Raw genomic sequence first — 17,175 nt, forward strand, 5'->3', positions numbered from 1 at the left:
GCCGCCAAATTAAACGTCATGTGCTACTATGCAGAATGGCTCATTTCATAATAACATATGGACTGCAGAACATATTTTGTTACTGGATTATGATTATTGATGTATTAGTGCGTTCATTTGTTCCAGCTGATACAGAGGAAGCTAATTTTGACCACTTTGTGTTAACTACTGCTGGGTAGCTTAATATCAAAACATTATGATTGACTTCTTGATTATATTTTGGGCTCATAATCTGAATCTACAGTGTTTCTACTACAAAGTAAGCAGTAAGTAGGTAAGGTGAGGTAAATGTAGTGCAGCAAAAATCACAATTTTATCTGAAATGTAGTGGACTAGAAGAATAAAGGTGCATTAAGTGAAATACCTCACGTGAAGTCAAAGAACCTCAAAACTCTACTGAAGTACATGACTTGAGTGGATGTAGTTAGTTTCCACCACTGGGGACAAAATGAACATCAGCTTCTATCCCTGTGGATGAGCGAATATTTGAAATGAGCTTCTATTTTCCTTTCAGTCAGCCGAGGTCCTGTTCTATGAACTCCTGTTATATTATATTAAATCTTAAAGTTTATTGCCTTGTATTATTCACATTTCCCCCCGCCAGCTGAGCTTTCTGTGCTCTCGCACTGAAAGGCTGCTATCAAGCTTTATTCTCAACTCATGCAGATTTGTTTTGTCTACGCGAGGCCACATCTGTGTCTGCACGGCGATGTGTTTGTTAGGATGGGAGAAGTCCAATGTCGGCCATTGCTTGTGCCAAAGAAACTACAGTGCATTCAGAAGTGCCTGAAGTGTGCTTGATCTTGGTGTGCACCTTCAAACTTCAGGAAGCCATTACAGATGCAGGTTTTTCCAGGAGAGGCTCTGGACTTAGAGACTGCTTGGGAACATGGAGAAATATGTATCTTTTTTTATTATTAAAAATGCCCACAGGGACGCAATAATGTGATGTGAGCATCAAAGTTCATCTCTAATGAACTTTGATCCAAGCAGATTCAGACACATCCAAATACCATGGCTGTGTAAATGCAGGCTGCCCGTGGGCTGAAATTGATGTTGGTTGTGTTGAAGTACACAGGTTAATGAACCCCTCCATGTCGGTGATCTTCTGCTAATGATGATGGTTTGCCCTATTCCCCCTCATTTCTCCCAGAGGGACCAACATCTGGAGAGTCATGTTGCTGTTGGCAGAGTCTTCGTTAATCTCCGTTTGTAAATGAGATAACAGAATAAAGCCTGAGCTTCTATCGGGCTTCTGCCGCACACAGAGGATAGATTTACTGGAAAAATCTAATTTAGACACGTAATCATGGCTCTTTTTATTAGTCCATGTTTAATTTCATTTGGAAAGACTTCACAAGTTTGACAAATAAGTCTGGGTTAGTTTCAGGTCATCATAAGTAAAGAAAAGCTACTTACCTCTTGATTTATCCACAAATCTTAGATCATAAAAACCAATGGCTAGATATCTCCTCTAATGTATCTGCTGGCAGCAAAGTTGTTTTGTGCAAAAGTAAACCTGAAGATTACACATTGAACAAATGTTTGCTGGCTCCGGACCAAGCACGATGACGGGGTTCCGTAAATAATCTGAGAGAGCCTGAAGGGTGCATCACTCCTTTACAAGCCTACTAATTCCACTGCAGCATTTCATTATCAAGTTATGGGCTCTATAATTCATGTCTGACGCCGCATGGGTACTTTTCATTCTGTCTGCATCGAATGCAGAAAATAGCACAAGACTTCTCTTAGAGACATGCAAGGGGGGACTTGAACTGTTGTTTTTGTGTCTACGGCGTACAGTTTTTCATTTTAATATCATTTGCCCGAGAAATCGCAGAATTCTTGGAGATCCTTGTGTCTGGGTATTTCGAATGGAACTTCCTGTTCAGGTCCAGTCAAATTTTTATTGTCCACCAAAATGAAAACGGTTTCTCAGCAAAGGCAGATTAAATAAATCATAAGCCATGTCAAATATTAAATATAAACACAATAAAACAATAGGCCAGTGAAAGGCAGTTTATCTAGCGAGGCATACTCGCTAAATAATACATCACCTGGCCTTGATAGAAACTGTATGTAGAGCTCATCTCACATTTTGTGTGTAAAAACCGTTGTGCCGTTGGATCTGACGTGCAGCATTCTCATGTCTCATCGCACTGTATGGCCTATATTCACTCAGAAACCCAGTAAAATGTTTGGATCTCCTGCTCTCCTTTAATTAACCCAGCTGGTGCTTCACTGTAGCACGGCAAGCTGAATTTACTCACCACAGATAGAAACGTCCAGGTCAGTGCCGCCGCGCCCAGCAGAGACCACCGTGGTGACTAGCAGCTAAGTGCTTTTCCATACTGTTGGTGGTCCGAAGCGTAGCGGCTTGCCATCCTGTGGCCTGAACTCCCTTCGCTTCCAGCTCTGTGCTTGAAGTGCTGGGATGCTGACACATAGCACGCCTGTTCAGGGGCTTTCCATTCCAACAGTGAAATTGTGTTAATCTTGTCAACTACTTTTAGACTTGGTCTTACCCCTGAGATCAAAAGACCAGTGTGAGTTATAGTCATATCTGCTTTTACTGACTTTTTAAGTCAGTTTTTATATTTTAGTCTAGTATCGGTTTTAGACACCGTGAACATTTTAGTCAAAGAAAACACTTAACATATAAGTGTAGGTGTAGACCAAGAAGGGGCATTTTAGTCACACCTCCACACTAGATTTACATTAGATTTAGATTTAGATTTCACTAAAATTAAAATTGGTACTAATTGGTCAGAAAATGACTGTGTGAATGTGCTAGGATTGTATTAGACCACTGTTTTGGTGTAGGCTTAATATACAGCTAATACAGCTTAAAGGAATAGTTGGATATTTTGGGAAATACGTTTTTTTTTTTTTTGTTTTTTTTCTTGCAGAGAAAACACCATACTGTAACCAGCTCAAAGCTTTAGTGCGTAGTTGGTGGTGCATTGCAGGCGTGGAATTAGGCACCAGGAAGATGATCTGGGCCTGCAGGAAGAGAAATGTGCTGCCCTCCAGTGAGAAAAGTAGATATGGATGAAATGATCATTTAAGAAAAGGTCAATTTAATTTCAGCTTCTCTCAATGAAAATATTGAGAAATTGCATGAAGGTTGTACTTTAAAATTCTAATGTAGTCGCCTTTTTTTAATTAAAAAAAAAATCAAAATGCTTGTTAAATGTTAAATGTGTCTCTTCTCATCTTTGGCATGGAAAGAATGGCTGTTGACACCATTATGCACTGAACCCGAATGTTTAGCATTATTGTATTAAGATAGCTAAATACATTAATGTATATGAATAGAAATATATTAATGTTGACACAAATGACTACTAATAGTATGGAAGTTAAGTTGCTTTTCATTTAATATAATTTACATGTGAAACTGCTTTTCTCAGAAGTTAGTAAGCTCCCCTTGTGTTTGTTTGTGTGTGTGTGTGTGTGTGTGTGTGTGTGTCATCTGGAGGAGGATTTGTTATGGTAACAACAAAAGCCTCATAGAACATCTGTGCCTCTCAGATTAGTCTAAATTTTCATGCTACAATGCTGGCTCACCATAAAAGAGCCGCTTATCAAGGGTCTTTTATTGTGCTCCTAAATATCTGCCGTTTGGGGGGGGGGGGGGGGGAGGGGAGCGGGAGGATGATACAGTATTAATAAAAATCAGAAAAAGAGAGCTCTTTGCACTTCTTAGAGGCAGATGGTGTCTACTAAAAAGAAAAAAAAAAAAAAGCCCCGCCATTGTCAAAAAAATAATAATATGGGATCACATATGTTACGCTCCAGTTGACTCAATGAATACCTGATATTCTTGAGTGGTCCAAATGCCAACTATCTGAAACAAAGCACTGCCAGTATGCTTGATTAACAAGGGAAGGTGCTGCCAAGGACATTTAATCAACAGAGAACTCAAAGTTTTTCTTTGGAAGCGTTTCTTCCAGCTCTTCAACATGTTCAGACTTTGTTCCAACTAGCTGAGCTAAAACCGCCCAGTCAGACTTACAGTATTGTGACTTTGAATATCAACTCCAGTAGACCAGAGTCACGAGTCTGATCTCTTGCTGTGTTTAAGAGACACTTAAAATAAAGCAGAAGACAGGTTAAAGGTCTGTCTTTTCTTGCTTGGAATAGCACTTCCTTTGTTATTACTTGAGTTCCAGGTCAGTGAAAGCAGCAGTTTGTAAAGGACAGTGTTTCCTTTTTAATCACAAACACACTCATACAAGTGATATAGAGTTACTTCAATAATTGTTGCTTGTGCTAAAGGCTTGAAAACAGACAAGGAGCTGGTAGCAGAGCTCCCACCCTCATTAGCAGCATCTCCTCACAAACACTCTCCGTCGGATAGAACAGGAAAATACGCCGCCTAGTGGTATACACTATCTGTGACACAGTAGTTTCATCCTATTACAGAAAAACTGTTTAAGGAGGATCATGTATACACATTTACCTGTATATGGATTTATGGTAATTCAGCCCCCCCCCCCCCCATTGTAAATCTAAATGTAATGCAAATCAACTGCGTTATGTTTCATAAGCTGAGACTATAAATGCAAATTCCCACTCATTAATGGCAGTTTTTGCGAGCTGCCGTTTAACTAGGTCAGCACACACAGCACTTCTCTAAATCTGTAACAGGAAATAAGCCACTGTGCTGCTTGGAATCAAATGTTTCCTGTTCACTGTATGAACATCCTTACCACACATCCAGTGTAGGCTTCTGCACAAAAGAAGAGAAATAGTCGAAGTAACAACATTCTAAAGCCATAATTTAAACTTTCCTTGAATCACAACACGATCAGCGATGAATAATTAATAAATAATAACAATTCACACATCTGAATGTGGTCGTTTGAAATGGGTCTAAAACCCAGAGGGTCGAGGCCAACGTTCTGAGGAGTGGGTGAAGCAGGAGGGAGCACGGGCAGTGGACAATGACAGTGGAAAACAGTGGGACCAGCACTGTTTTAAAAAAAAAAACCCTTTCAGAAATTTGGCAGGTGTAACATTTAAAGGCTTTAATTTGGCAACTGTGTCCTTTTAAGTGCACATGTGTAATGGCATCAAAATGATTAAAGGCAGAGGGGTGGCAATATAGTGGAAGATCATTGGTGACATGGCCTATCCTAACTTACCTACCTACCTAACTTACTTTGTGAGATTGATAGACTGGGAGGAGGGTTATTACAGATTTTTAAAAAATGTTTATTATGATGGTTTGTTGGAGGAATAGAAAGACCTGCTTCTTCGACTGCTTTCTGACCAATGGACATTAGTTCTTTCAGAATTTCACCAGACATCACCAGACTGCCCTTGGATATGGAACAGGATCATCCGAGGGGACATGAGGCAAAGCAGCACAGGGTGACAGGGACCGGACTTTTAGCGTTCACTAAAGCTGAGTCTGGTCAATAGCAGCTGTGCTTTCCATTCAGAGCCGCTTGCCCTCCAGCAGTCTTTAATTACTGTTGGTGATGATCACTGCAAAACGCCACTGAAGCTTTCACCTCTCTTCTTTATCGCCTCCAGTGGAACTGAAGTCTCAGCTGGGCCGTACTTTGACATCAGCTTGTCTTTTTTGGGCTGTCCTCTTCATTTAATCCACTGCTGGGGCCGTCCATGTTGCAATCAAGTGTCTTCTTGTTTCTATCCAGGTCTTCCAGGTCTGGAGAGGAAAGCAAGAGGAGATTGTTTAGGTCGGCTTGCTCTCCAAAAATGGTCGAATCATTCTTGCCATCTTGTTTAGCCAAGTTTACAAGAACTAAAATGCTAATAAGACATATTCAGAAGAGGAAAAAGAGATGGCTGACAATTTCAGCAGATGTTATATTGTACTTGGGGGCTAAGATCAGGTTCAGGTCAATGTATTTTCATAAGCCTTGCCTAAAGAACATGATTTTCCCATTACTCACACTTGAACACGGTCCTGCTGAGGAGAGCATAACCTCGTTTAGGGTTTGTGCTCAGGTCACTGTAAAAGTAGAACTTCAGTTCCTTTGGGTACTGACAGCGAGGCAAGTTCTGAACCATGGGAATAATTCGATTGGACATGGGCCCCTCTACCAGAACCTGGTGCATCACATACATGCACCACTTGTCCTGCAGGAAGTCAGGCGTGATGAGCAAAGCCCATATGTGGCTGTTCTGCACAGCCTGGCACAACTCTGTGGGAATTGCACTTCCTGGACAGTCATCCCTCTGCCGTAAAAAGCACCTGAGGCTGCGGGGTGAAGCCTCCAGGAAAGAGACCAGGCGTCCGGCCTCTTCGGCGTCACTGTTCGCAGAGCTGTGGCACACAAACACGTCAAACTGTAAGCTCCATCGAAGCCGAGAGCTCAGAGCGGTCTGCGTCTGCTGTAGTTTCGTAGGGTTTGTCCCTGGCGATGATGATGGTGAAGAACAGAAAGAGGATGCAGATGAAGGTGGAGCTGATGCACCGCTGACAGAGGGCACTGAGGTTTTTGTCATTTTTGCTTCTTGTTTATGTCGTGCTGCTAAAGAATCTCTCGATTTCAAAAGTTTCTGGAGCAAACCTGAAATGAGAAATACACATTGTAGAGATTTCTGATTTGAATTTATTTTTGATATCTATGAATCCTTCCCAGTCCAGCTATAAGTCATAAAGGACTGGAATGGCATGAGTGTTAACCGTGTAGCACAACCATTTGTGTAGTGGTGCCTGGAGAAGTGGGTGCATGAATGTTTTTCTTCTTCAAGCGGCCCGTCCAGCAAAGAATAAACTGTGTCATAAACATGTAAGACTATTGTTTTCAGAGGTGCAGATTTTGCAATCAGTGTTGTTCAAGCCTGTTTAAGTGGTGTATTTACACAAAAACTGATGGACACAAAGGTTTTAAAGCATGAAGAACCTTTACAACCCGTTCTGTAGGCTGAGTGAAAGACAGACAGTGTAGTAGGGGCTGCTAAGAAGAATCAGGAACTCAATGTGGTTATAATGTTGAGACCATATTCATGGCGACTGGTGTGACAGCAAAGTTTTATGATGAGAATCTTTACTGTTGTAAAAAATGTTTTGATCAAAACTCATTAAAATCTGGCTAAAGGTTTCTCTGACTGACACTTATGGAATGATCATTTGAATGTTTAAGATGTGATTACTAATTATCAAATAGTTGTAACGTATCGGAAAAGTAAACGTTACACCAGACAGCGCAGTAATCAGGGACTTTGAAGAAAAGCGTGTTTTGTTCCGGTTCAAATGTTGTAACAATGACTAAGTTTGAGTTGAATTTAAGAGAAACTATGGTATGGAGGGCTTTTGGGAAAAGTTTTAATAATCAGGCCCACATGAACAACACTTTATAAGAGCTGGACGAGGACAGGAGGAGCTCGTAACGTGCGCTCTTTTACGAGAGACACTTTTCATGAAAATGAATGGTAATGGTGGAAAACATGACTACCACACTGCAGTCCTTCTGTCAGTGGGCCATCAGAATCAGAACAATGAGATTTCGTCTGACCTCTCCCATATAACATATCACAAAACATAAATAGAAATATAAAAATATATACATAGAAAAGGATATATATATATATACACACACACACATATACACACACACACACACATATATATGTATACATATATATGTATGTATGTATGTATGTATGTATGTATGTATGTATGTATGTATGTATGTATGTATACATATATATATATATATATATATATATATATATATAAATATATATATATACACATATGTAAAAGTACAAAAATGAGTAACAGTATAAAAGTATTTACATTTAATTCATTTATTACATTCATTTAGCTGACTGTCCTGTACGTGCACTGGGCATCACATTCAGTGAACTATGGCAACGCTGATATGGAACACACTACTGAATAATGGCTTAAGGCTAGGGTCAGAGTAGATTTAGACCTGGGTATACTGCTGACTGAAAAATAGGTCTATACCTAATAACCTACCTGGACTATAGAGTTAAGCACCACACACATTCTGTATATTCCATAAAAGTCTACATGTCTAAAGACAATCCTGACATCAAATGAATTAAACTTAACTTACCATGCATGTTGTTAACATCATCATGCCTGTTCAAGGCGTTGTCAAAAGTTAATAAATGTTTAATGGTCTCTGTTTTGTTTTGTTTTTAAGTGGTAGTCTCTGCACTACTACACACTACTCACGGACTGCAGCTGAACAAATACCAGTTACAACAGCGTTACATAATGCAGAAACAGCAACAGCTTACAAAAAAGACGAAATGAATACTTTTTCGAGAGGATCACCGGAGAAAAAGAGGAAGCTTCAGAAAGTGACGTGCCAGCATGTGCAGTCAAACTTCAAATGCAAAGTGCGTCAAACTTGAGTTCTTGCTTCACTGAGCAGGTGGTAAAGCATGTGGACAAATAAATGAAACTATTCATCAAAAAGAAGTGATAACAGGAACCACTGTCACACGCTGACCATGACTCACACAACTGACACTTTCACACAACATAACCATTCACTCACACAGTGGGGAAAATCCATTGTAATAAATCCATTGATTTGATGTTGGTGATCTTAATGTTTGAACTCAGTGTGCTGATGGTCTGTGCATATAGGCCTACAACTCTCCATACATTCTGTTGCATAGATATGATGAACAAGCAACAGATCATTTAAGGTTTGCTGAAGCTTTCTAGTTTAATAAAGTCTAGCTTGTTTTGTTTTCTGGACAAAAGAAGTCCCATTTTTCGGTTACTTCTCATAAAATGCACCAATTTCACCAACACAATGGCACATTTTATTATGTATGAGCTGTATATACACATATTTTATACATTTCACATCATGTTTTTATATGTGTGTCGTACAACTGTATGATTCCCTCTCTTTTGTGATTCAGACATTTAGGTGCAAGACAACCAACGTTTATCTAACATGCCTCATATGAACTGCTGGAAGCTGTTTAGCATTGTAAACAATATGTTTAAGATAAGAAAACTCAATGGAGTCATGCACGAAAAATGAACAGGAAAGTGAAGGCAAGCTGGCAAATCATTCTGTTTGTATGCCGCATAGTGATGTGCGCATGCGCAACTTGAAATTTCCTCCTGAAGGCACAATAAAAAGCGTGGCCCTGCGCTGCCCAGTGTAGCGTGACTAGCTGATTAAGATGATGTCAAATCGAAACAACAGTGACATTTTTACATGACAGGAAAATAGCGCATGCCATTTAATAAAGTGGCTTTCGTGTTGGGCTATTTAACCAGTGGGTGGAGTGCTTAGTTAAATTCATGCTTTGATTTTCTGGAAGAATAGCCTACATAAAAAAAAATACATTATATTATAATGTAATAAAATAACAAAACAAAGGAGGGAAAAGTACTGGGGATTATGGGGCGGTAACTAAGTGGCAAGTCATCCCCTGCTGTGGAGGAATTATCAGATCATGTGCTTAGGTGGAAGTAACAATAAACCATTGTAAAAATACTCCAGACAAGTAGAAGTCCTGTGTTCATTAATACTTAATGCAGAAGATTTATTATTATTACTGAAGCAATTAGTTTACATACTGTTGAGCAGTTCAATCTGTGCATCAAACTTTATAAATGAATCATGTGTTTTGTGTGACAAGCTTTCATTCACAAGAACGCTGTATGCTTCATTATAGAACCGCGCATGCGCGACATTTAGCGGAAGCGCGCGTCACTTCCTGTTTCTGCATCTGACGTGTCTAAAACAGTTTTGCACTTGTGGTGGATTTTACTCGTGGGGGATTTATTATCTATTGAAGTATTATTTGGTAAGATTTAATGGTTTAAAGAGAAAGGCACCAGCACTTTATGGGTAGACAGGACCACTCGTGTATCGCATGCCGTCTGTTTCACCTTTTCTCTCCGCTTGTGTGTGTGTGTGTTTTAAATCTAGATACGTGGTGGCAAGATGCTAGATTTCTTCACCATCTTCAGCAAAGGGGGGATAGTGTTGTGGTGTTTTCAGGGAGCCGGGGTCACTGAATCCTTCACTGGACCTGTCAACGCTTTGATTCGCTCCGTGATTCTTCAGGTGGGACATTAAGACGGGACCAAATCCTGTGACAGTTGTCTGTGTATTGAGTAGCTTAGACAGCTAATGCTAACGCTAGCAGGTAGCAAACGTTAGCTTATTGCGTAACGATAGTGTACTAAACAAGCTGTGAAAAGCCTTAAAAGCACCCTGTTACCGAATGGAAGCTGAATTTTGACATAGCTTGTGCTACAGTGACTTCTTTCACAGTGTTAGGGGGGGGGGGGGGGCACAGGAGGCTAGCTGTAGCAGCAACCACTGCTGTTGACATGTCAACGTTGTTTGTGATGTTGCAGGAGCGAAGTGGGAACAACTCCTACACTCATGAGGCCCTGAGTCTTAAATACAAGCTCGACAATGAGTTTGAGTTGATTTTTGTGGTAAGTCCGCACACTGACGTTAAATTAAGAACCACCAAGGTGCAAATCTGTGGCTAATGTGAACTGTGTGTGTTCATTTTTACACGCTGAACGTCACCCTTCTCTCCCCCTGTCTCTGTCCAGGTGGGTTTTCAAAAGATCCTGACGCTGACGTATGTGGACAAGCTCATAGATGACGTTCAGCTGCATTTTAGGGATCGTTATAAGAATGAGCTGGAGCACAAGGGGGCCTTGAAGCTTCTCAACAACAACTTTGAGTTTGACCGTGACTTCAAGATGCTTCTCAGGTAAAGACGGACGGGTTTTACACAGACCGATGGAGCCGTGAGAGTCAAACGTGTGTTTCAGCCACGTTTAAAGACGCTCGATTGAACAAAATCTGTTTTGTCCTGCCCGTGCTGACGTGTATCAAATGTTTTACCACAAGGGAGGCGGAGGACAGCAGCAAAGCTCGGAGCCCGGCGCCCATGCGGACCTTTAAGGAGTCCGAGAAATCCCAAAAAACTGTGAAGTCGATGATTGAGACGAAAGGTGGGGATAAAAGCAAGGAACAGGGTGGCAAGAAGAATAAACATACCAAAAAGGAGGGTACGTGATGTTGGACGTGGTCGTTCTAAGTCGCAACATTCTAAATGGCTGGTGTGGCATCAATTCCATCTAAGTCCTGAGCTGATTTGATATTCCTATGTTTTCCAGCTCCTGCAGCTGAGCCTGTCAAAGCGGATCAAGGCAAGGCCTCATCCTCTGCGCAGAAGACGGTTGAGAATGGCAACCAGGGCTTGACCCATGACGAGATCATGCAGAAGAAGAGAGAGGAATTCTTCCGCAAACGCATGGTGACAACTACTGAAAAACCCAGGTAAGAGAAGATACTTTCACGAATGTACGCACCGTTCATACAGGTGTGTATTGATTGAGCTGACTCATTAACAGCAGCGTAGAATCAGCATACACGTTTGTGTTTTGTTGACAGGCACACTCTGGTAGCAAGTTCCGTTTCAGCAATGTGCTTTCTCTTTGAAAGGCATTTAAGGCATTTAAGGCATGTAGGTCATGCACAATCAAAGCCATTGTTCCAACAGTTCAGAAGTACTAGCGAAAAGCATTTACCGCAGATGTGACCGCACATTTTCTACAATACCTAAGATGCTTTGTCAGTCTCCAGTTTAGAGAATGTCTGATGGCTTACTTCTGATATTCCGCCATCTTAGCCACACTAAGTCCCCAAAGCCTCAGAAGCCACGGGAGAAGCAAATGCGTGTTTGGGACATGGGTGGCAGCAGCACCAAGAACCTGGACTACAGCGAAAGGAATGGAGACAGTTCCCCAAATGGTGGGGAGCAGAACAATGAAGCACAAACTGACCCGGTATGTCCCCCCCCCGTCCCCTTCACGCCACCCCTGAGAGGTTTCTGTCTGAAGCTGTATCTGTATTAGTCACATTAATAACGTCGTTGTAATAATGTGTCAGGGGATGCAGCTCAGCTCCATGAAGGGTGACCTGCTGTCCGTGGACTACGAGTCCAGTGATGACGAGGAGATGGAGATGGAGGAGGAGGAGGAGGAGGAGGAGGAGGAGGAGAGAGTGGTTGTCACAGAAACAACCAAGGCAAGGTAAGAGTGAGTTTAAGTGTTTATCATTATATAGAGATGCTATGTTTTGTTCGTGTGTCAAATAATTTCTCTGTGAACAATTTCTTACTTTTGTTGATTTCAGCGCCAAAAAGGGTGGCGGTTTTGGGGGCATGTTTGGGATGCTGAAGGGCCTGGTGGGCTCCAAGAGCCTGACCCGGGAGGACATGGAATCAGTACTGGAGAAGATGAGGGAACACCTTATCGGTATGATACCATATCTGTCTCTCACTCACCCTCTTGACTTTCTGCAGCATTTAAAAGTGGATATATCTGCTATTCACTCCTCTCCTTTATCTTCTCTCTAAAGCAAAGAATGTAGCAGCCGACATTGCCTCCCAGCTCTGTGACTCTGTAGCCAAAAAACTGGAAGGCAAAGTCATGGGCACATTCACCAGTAAGTAAACGTTCACACTTATTTAACATACCTCACCCTCTTTCGTTATTAGCAACAGTGCAATACGCCTCCTCTCTACCTTCACTTTCAAACCAGTCTGCATGCTGGGAAGAGTAATGTAATTAGAGTAATAACATTGTCTGTGTGTTTACCGCGCTAAGTTGATTAAAATAGGATCTTCCCTTCAGATTCATATACACAGGATGTGATTTAAAATGCAACTGTAGGAGTTTCATCGAATTGGCTATTGCCTGTCTATTTGTTGGTTGATATTTTAGCGGTGAATCTGCGCTGAGAGCACAAATCTGCCACTGAGAGCCACTTGTCAGCAGCCTGTCTGTGTACAGTTTGCCATTCATACAACATAATAGTCCATATTCTCAGTATCGGCTCCAGATTGTCATAAACATGGCCTTAAAAAGTGTATTTTCATTATCGTGTTGGCACTGTTTAGGCATAGATTTAAAGTTTTGAAACATGAGCCTTGGCCGATGTGTGGTAGCGTTGTGAATTAAATACTGTTATGGGCAGGCATAGTCCGTGCTTTTGGAGTCATAAGATCTCTGGGTGCCGAGGTAATTCTAATGATTAATAGCCATGTTTCCACCCAAAGTATCCTGAAGTTTTAGGCCCGGGAGTTTCTCTCAAGAAACTAACAGGTTCCCTCAGCCCATTGTTGTCTGTGTCCCATGAAGATTAGGAGAATTTTAAGTTCACTGACATCAACTAGAGCTGTGGCTGAGATAAAACACTGCGAGTACTCAACCAATCGGAAATGTTCAGCACTGCAGAGCCCTCCTCTAAAATATCCTGTACTTATACAAAAGAACTTCCCCCCCTGACCAGGGACTTTTGGTGGGTAAAAAATGTGCCCAGAACTTAATTTAGACCCTGATCCCTCCAGTGGAAACACACGGAGTTCTCCCAAAGGTTCCCACTCCCTGAGGAAAGTTCCTGCAGTGGAAACACAGCTAATGTGACATGATGTCACTGTGACTGCATGAGATATTTGTGTCGGTAAATAGCAGCATAGTCTGTGAAATAGGGGAGACCCCCAACAAAAACTGTTTGTGTGTGTGTGTGTGTGTAGCTGTGGCCTCAACAGTAAAGCTGGCCCTGCAAGACTCGCTGGTGCAGATTCTGCAGCCAAAGAGAAGGGTGGATATTCTGAGAGATGTCATGGAGGCGCAGAGCCAGCGAAGGCCTTTTGTCATCACTTTTTGCGGTGTCAATGGGGTCGGGAAGTCCACCAACCTGGCCAAGGTGAGTCGTCATCGACGCGTGCCCCAACTTCGCCATTTTCCTTTTCAGTTGGTGGTTTGCTGATTGTTTCCCCACACAGGCAGCTCGTTATAGCCTCGGGGATTTACTGTGTGGGTTTGGCATTGTTTTGTGAGAGTCTGTGGTCATGCATAGCTCTGTTAGTAGAAAACTTTGCTGTTTGCCTATTAAGCCTACACAGCTAAACCAGAACACTTTTTTTTTTTTTAGATTCTGCAGTTCAGCACTTGACCTTAATTTTGGTTAGAGGGAGGTTCCAGTTACCCAGCTTATCCTCAGCCTCCTGCAGTGTTCCACTCCTATCTGCTGTGTCCCTAACCAAGCTAACACACACACTAATTAATTCAGCAAACTGATCTGCCAGCTTCTATCTTCATCCTCCTCTGCTCCCTCTCCTCTCGCTCCGAATATATTAATCTGTTCTGGCTGACATGCCACTTTTCTCGCGGTGTATTTTCAGGTCATGTATCTTCTTTTTTTATTTATGGTGCTAGTAGAGAAATGATGACAGAATGAATTCACAACAGATGATGTGCATATTACTGAAACCTATAAGAACCACCACTGAAACTGAAGCGGCAAAATTGTCAAAACGTATTATGTAATGTAAAAATAACTGATTATCTGCCGAGCTCAACTTGCACACGTGTTGCTTCTTAGATATTTGTCCTCATTTATTATACATGTCCAGCACATGTTTACGTGAACCAAACTTGTCCCCGTCTCGGTCCAGATCTCTTTCTGGCTGATAGAGAACGGTTTCACCGTGCTGATCGCCGCCTGTGACACGTTTCGTGCCGGTGCAGTGGAGCAGCTCCGCACTCATCAGCGCCGCCTGAACTCCCTGCATCCCCCCGAGCACCACGGAGGGCAGCCGGTAGTCCAGCTCTATGAGAAGGGCTACGGGAAGGATGCTGCTGGAATTGCCATGGAGGCCATTTCCTACGGTAAAATACTTCCCCCCCCTCCTGTTGAGTGATTATTAACCGTTATAAGGTGTGTGTTAGAAGACCTTCCCATTAACGATTAACATCAGCCATTAGGTAAAGTCACATGTACACCTTTCTGTGTTTCAACCCTCCAGCACGCAACCAGGCCTTTGACGTGGTGCTGGTGGACACAGCCGGGCGTATGCAGGACAACGGCCCCCTGATGACGGCTCTGGCCAAACTTATCGCGGTCAACATGCCCGACCTCGTGCTGTTTGTCGGGGAGGCTCTGGTCGGCAATGAGGCAGTCGACCAACTGGTAAGACAGCTGACCAGTTCACACTTACTGCTCAGACACATCGAGCACTGACAGGAAACGGGACCGATGGCCGACACAGATGACTTCCTTCCATTCATAGATGAATTTTGATTTTAGTAATAATAACGTAATTGTTATGAGTGAATTATGACTGCTTGTCTACATTATACCATTTATGTGATCAGCTGCTATGATGCATACCTGGAATGCAGAATTTGTCAAACTTTACAATACACCAGAGGCTCCTGTTCCAATCAACCCTTCATTAGCAGCACTGACCAAAGAGGAAAATAGATTAGATCTGTTCTACCTGAACTGTCCAGCAGAGGCCAGTGTTGCTCCGGTGATCTGCTGTCTTCTGAAACCGTCACCATGATGTGTGTTTTCTCCTTCCCTACCCTTTGTAAATAGTGATGTGGAAAGACATGCACTTTAATTAACTCTGTGTCGTCAGTTTTCCCACCAGTGACTCAGCTTTACTTTCCCCATGCCCTCAGGTTAAGTTTAATCAGGCTCTGGCTGACCACTCCTTGTCTGACAAGCCTCGCCTCATTGATGGAATTGTTCTCACAAAGTTTGACACCATCGATGACAAGGTATTCTTTTCTTTTCTTTTCCGCACGTTCCCTCTCTAGCGTTAATCACACGACAGGGCCTCCTTTGATTGCTGTCGTCTGTAGCCGCTGTACGACTTATGAATCATTTCCAGCCGGAAAGTTGTTATCACTCATGCGTCATGGTTGCTCCTTCACAGGTCGGTGCTGCCATCTCCATGACTTACATCACAGGCCAGCCCATTGTGTTTGTGGGCACCGGGCAGACGTACAACGACCTGCGCAGCCTCAACGCCCGCGCCGTGGTCAGCGCCCTGATGAAGGCTTAAGTGGCTGCATGTCCCGCTGTTCATCCATCGCCGCAACGAAGCCAACAATACTCTTGCCACGCTGCCGTGAGATGTTCCAGCCCTGCTAACCCGCGTCTTTCATCCCTCCTGTCCTGCCCTCTGTACTTTACATCAAATGAAGAACTCATGTCACGCACAGGACTTTATTCTCCCAGTAAAGGACGAATGTGCACTTTGAAAGACAGAACATTTTGCAGCAGAGCCAAAGGGGGCTTTGCATCATTTCTTTTCTTCTGGGCCTACATTGAAAAGTACCTCAGAATCAGCCTGAGTCACATCCAAATGACATTTTACCTGACTAAATGGATCTGGGCTGTAAATGTCATCAGTTTACTGGTTTCCACAGTAAAGACTTATGAAAAAGAAAAAAAATCCCTACCTGGCATTTTGTCAGTTAGTTTTCCCCTCTTCATGTAAGTGAGGTCAGGTCGTGAAGGCTTGCTGGATGTGATGTTTCAGCAGCTGTCTGTGCCTGAGGAAAGCTTAGTGACCATAGTGCCTATCTGTCTCCTGTCTTCTTAGTTAACACTTTCACTACATGGGTGGTTATCCACCAAGAGTACCGCAGCAGTTAAGGTCAGACACCGATCCCAGTAGTGTGAATCTGTTCACAGCACTGGGTCATGAAGTGGGCATGAATATCAGCACTTGTTAAGTTAGCAGATGTTGTGCTCCTCGATCAAATAATGGGGGAAAAAAACAGAACTCATGGAGTAGTTGAGACCAGGCTCAATCAAGGCTGATTCTTTGTTATATGGGGCATTTGTTAACAAACAACTGTGGTACATTAATTCTGGATGGATTGTTCTATGAAAAGTCATCTCCCAGAACTCCTCACCTTCCTAACACACATTAACACATGTTCATCATCACAAAATGGAGACTTTGATTCCTCGGTTTATAGCTGACAAGCGGAAAGATGTTTTGTAAATTATTTTTTAGTTCTTACAGGTTGTCTGTATATTCTCAGACTTCAGGTCTTCTGCCCTTCTTATTTATGTACTCCCCTCTCATTTACTCTTAATTTGTAAGAGGAAATAGAAGTCTTAAACACATCAAGCCCCCTTTAATTTGTGGTAGTGCAATATGAGAGAATCAAGTTATATATATATATATATATATATATATATATATAGAAGATTTGAGCTAATTTATGAGAATGTAAGCATTTCTAAATAAAGCTGCTATATGCTCTGACAGCCTGTAAAGTGGAACTTGTTCTGTTGTATGTTGAAGGCCCATGACAGCATTAGACAGGAAAAACATGGCAAGACAGAT

General features: G+C 42.2%; 3 protein-coding genes across 3 annotated transcripts in view; 1 reads left to right on the forward strand and 2 right to left on the reverse strand.

Annotated features, from left to right (window-relative positions):
- The window catches only part of ilvbl (ilvB (bacterial acetolactate synthase)-like), a 123,528-nt gene that overhangs the window by 88,294 nt on the left and 18,059 nt on the right, over nt 1–17,175 (reverse strand). The window lies entirely within an intron of this gene.
- tirap (toll-interleukin 1 receptor (TIR) domain containing adaptor protein) lies at nt 4,911–8,175 on the reverse strand. Its single transcript, XM_070829605.1, is given in 4 exon segments — nt 4,911–5,597; nt 5,600–5,680; nt 5,928–6,548; nt 8,067–8,175. Coding segments are annotated over 4 exon segments (813 nt in total). The 5' UTR covers nt 8,074–8,175; the 3' UTR covers nt 4,911–5,493.
- On the forward strand, nt 9,717–17,171 carry srpra (SRP receptor subunit alpha). Its single transcript, XM_070828865.1, has 15 exons — nt 9,717–9,792; nt 9,918–10,055; nt 10,352–10,435; nt 10,559–10,722; nt 10,863–11,023; nt 11,132–11,294; nt 11,647–11,803; nt 11,907–12,049; nt 12,153–12,274; nt 12,378–12,464; nt 13,555–13,727; nt 14,479–14,692; nt 14,830–14,993; nt 15,491–15,589; nt 15,748–17,171. Exons 2-15 carry the CDS (start codon nt 9,933–9,935, stop codon nt 15,874–15,876), a joined length of 1,983 nt encoding a protein of 660 aa, XP_070684966.1. The 5' UTR covers nt 9,717–9,792; nt 9,918–9,932; the 3' UTR covers nt 15,877–17,171.

This window comes from Pempheris klunzingeri, chromosome 4, assembly GCF_042242105.1.
Source record: "Pempheris klunzingeri isolate RE-2024b chromosome 4, fPemKlu1.hap1, whole genome shotgun sequence".
NCBI classification, from domain to species: Eukaryota; Metazoa; Chordata; class Actinopteri; order Acropomatiformes; family Pempheridae; genus Pempheris; species Pempheris klunzingeri.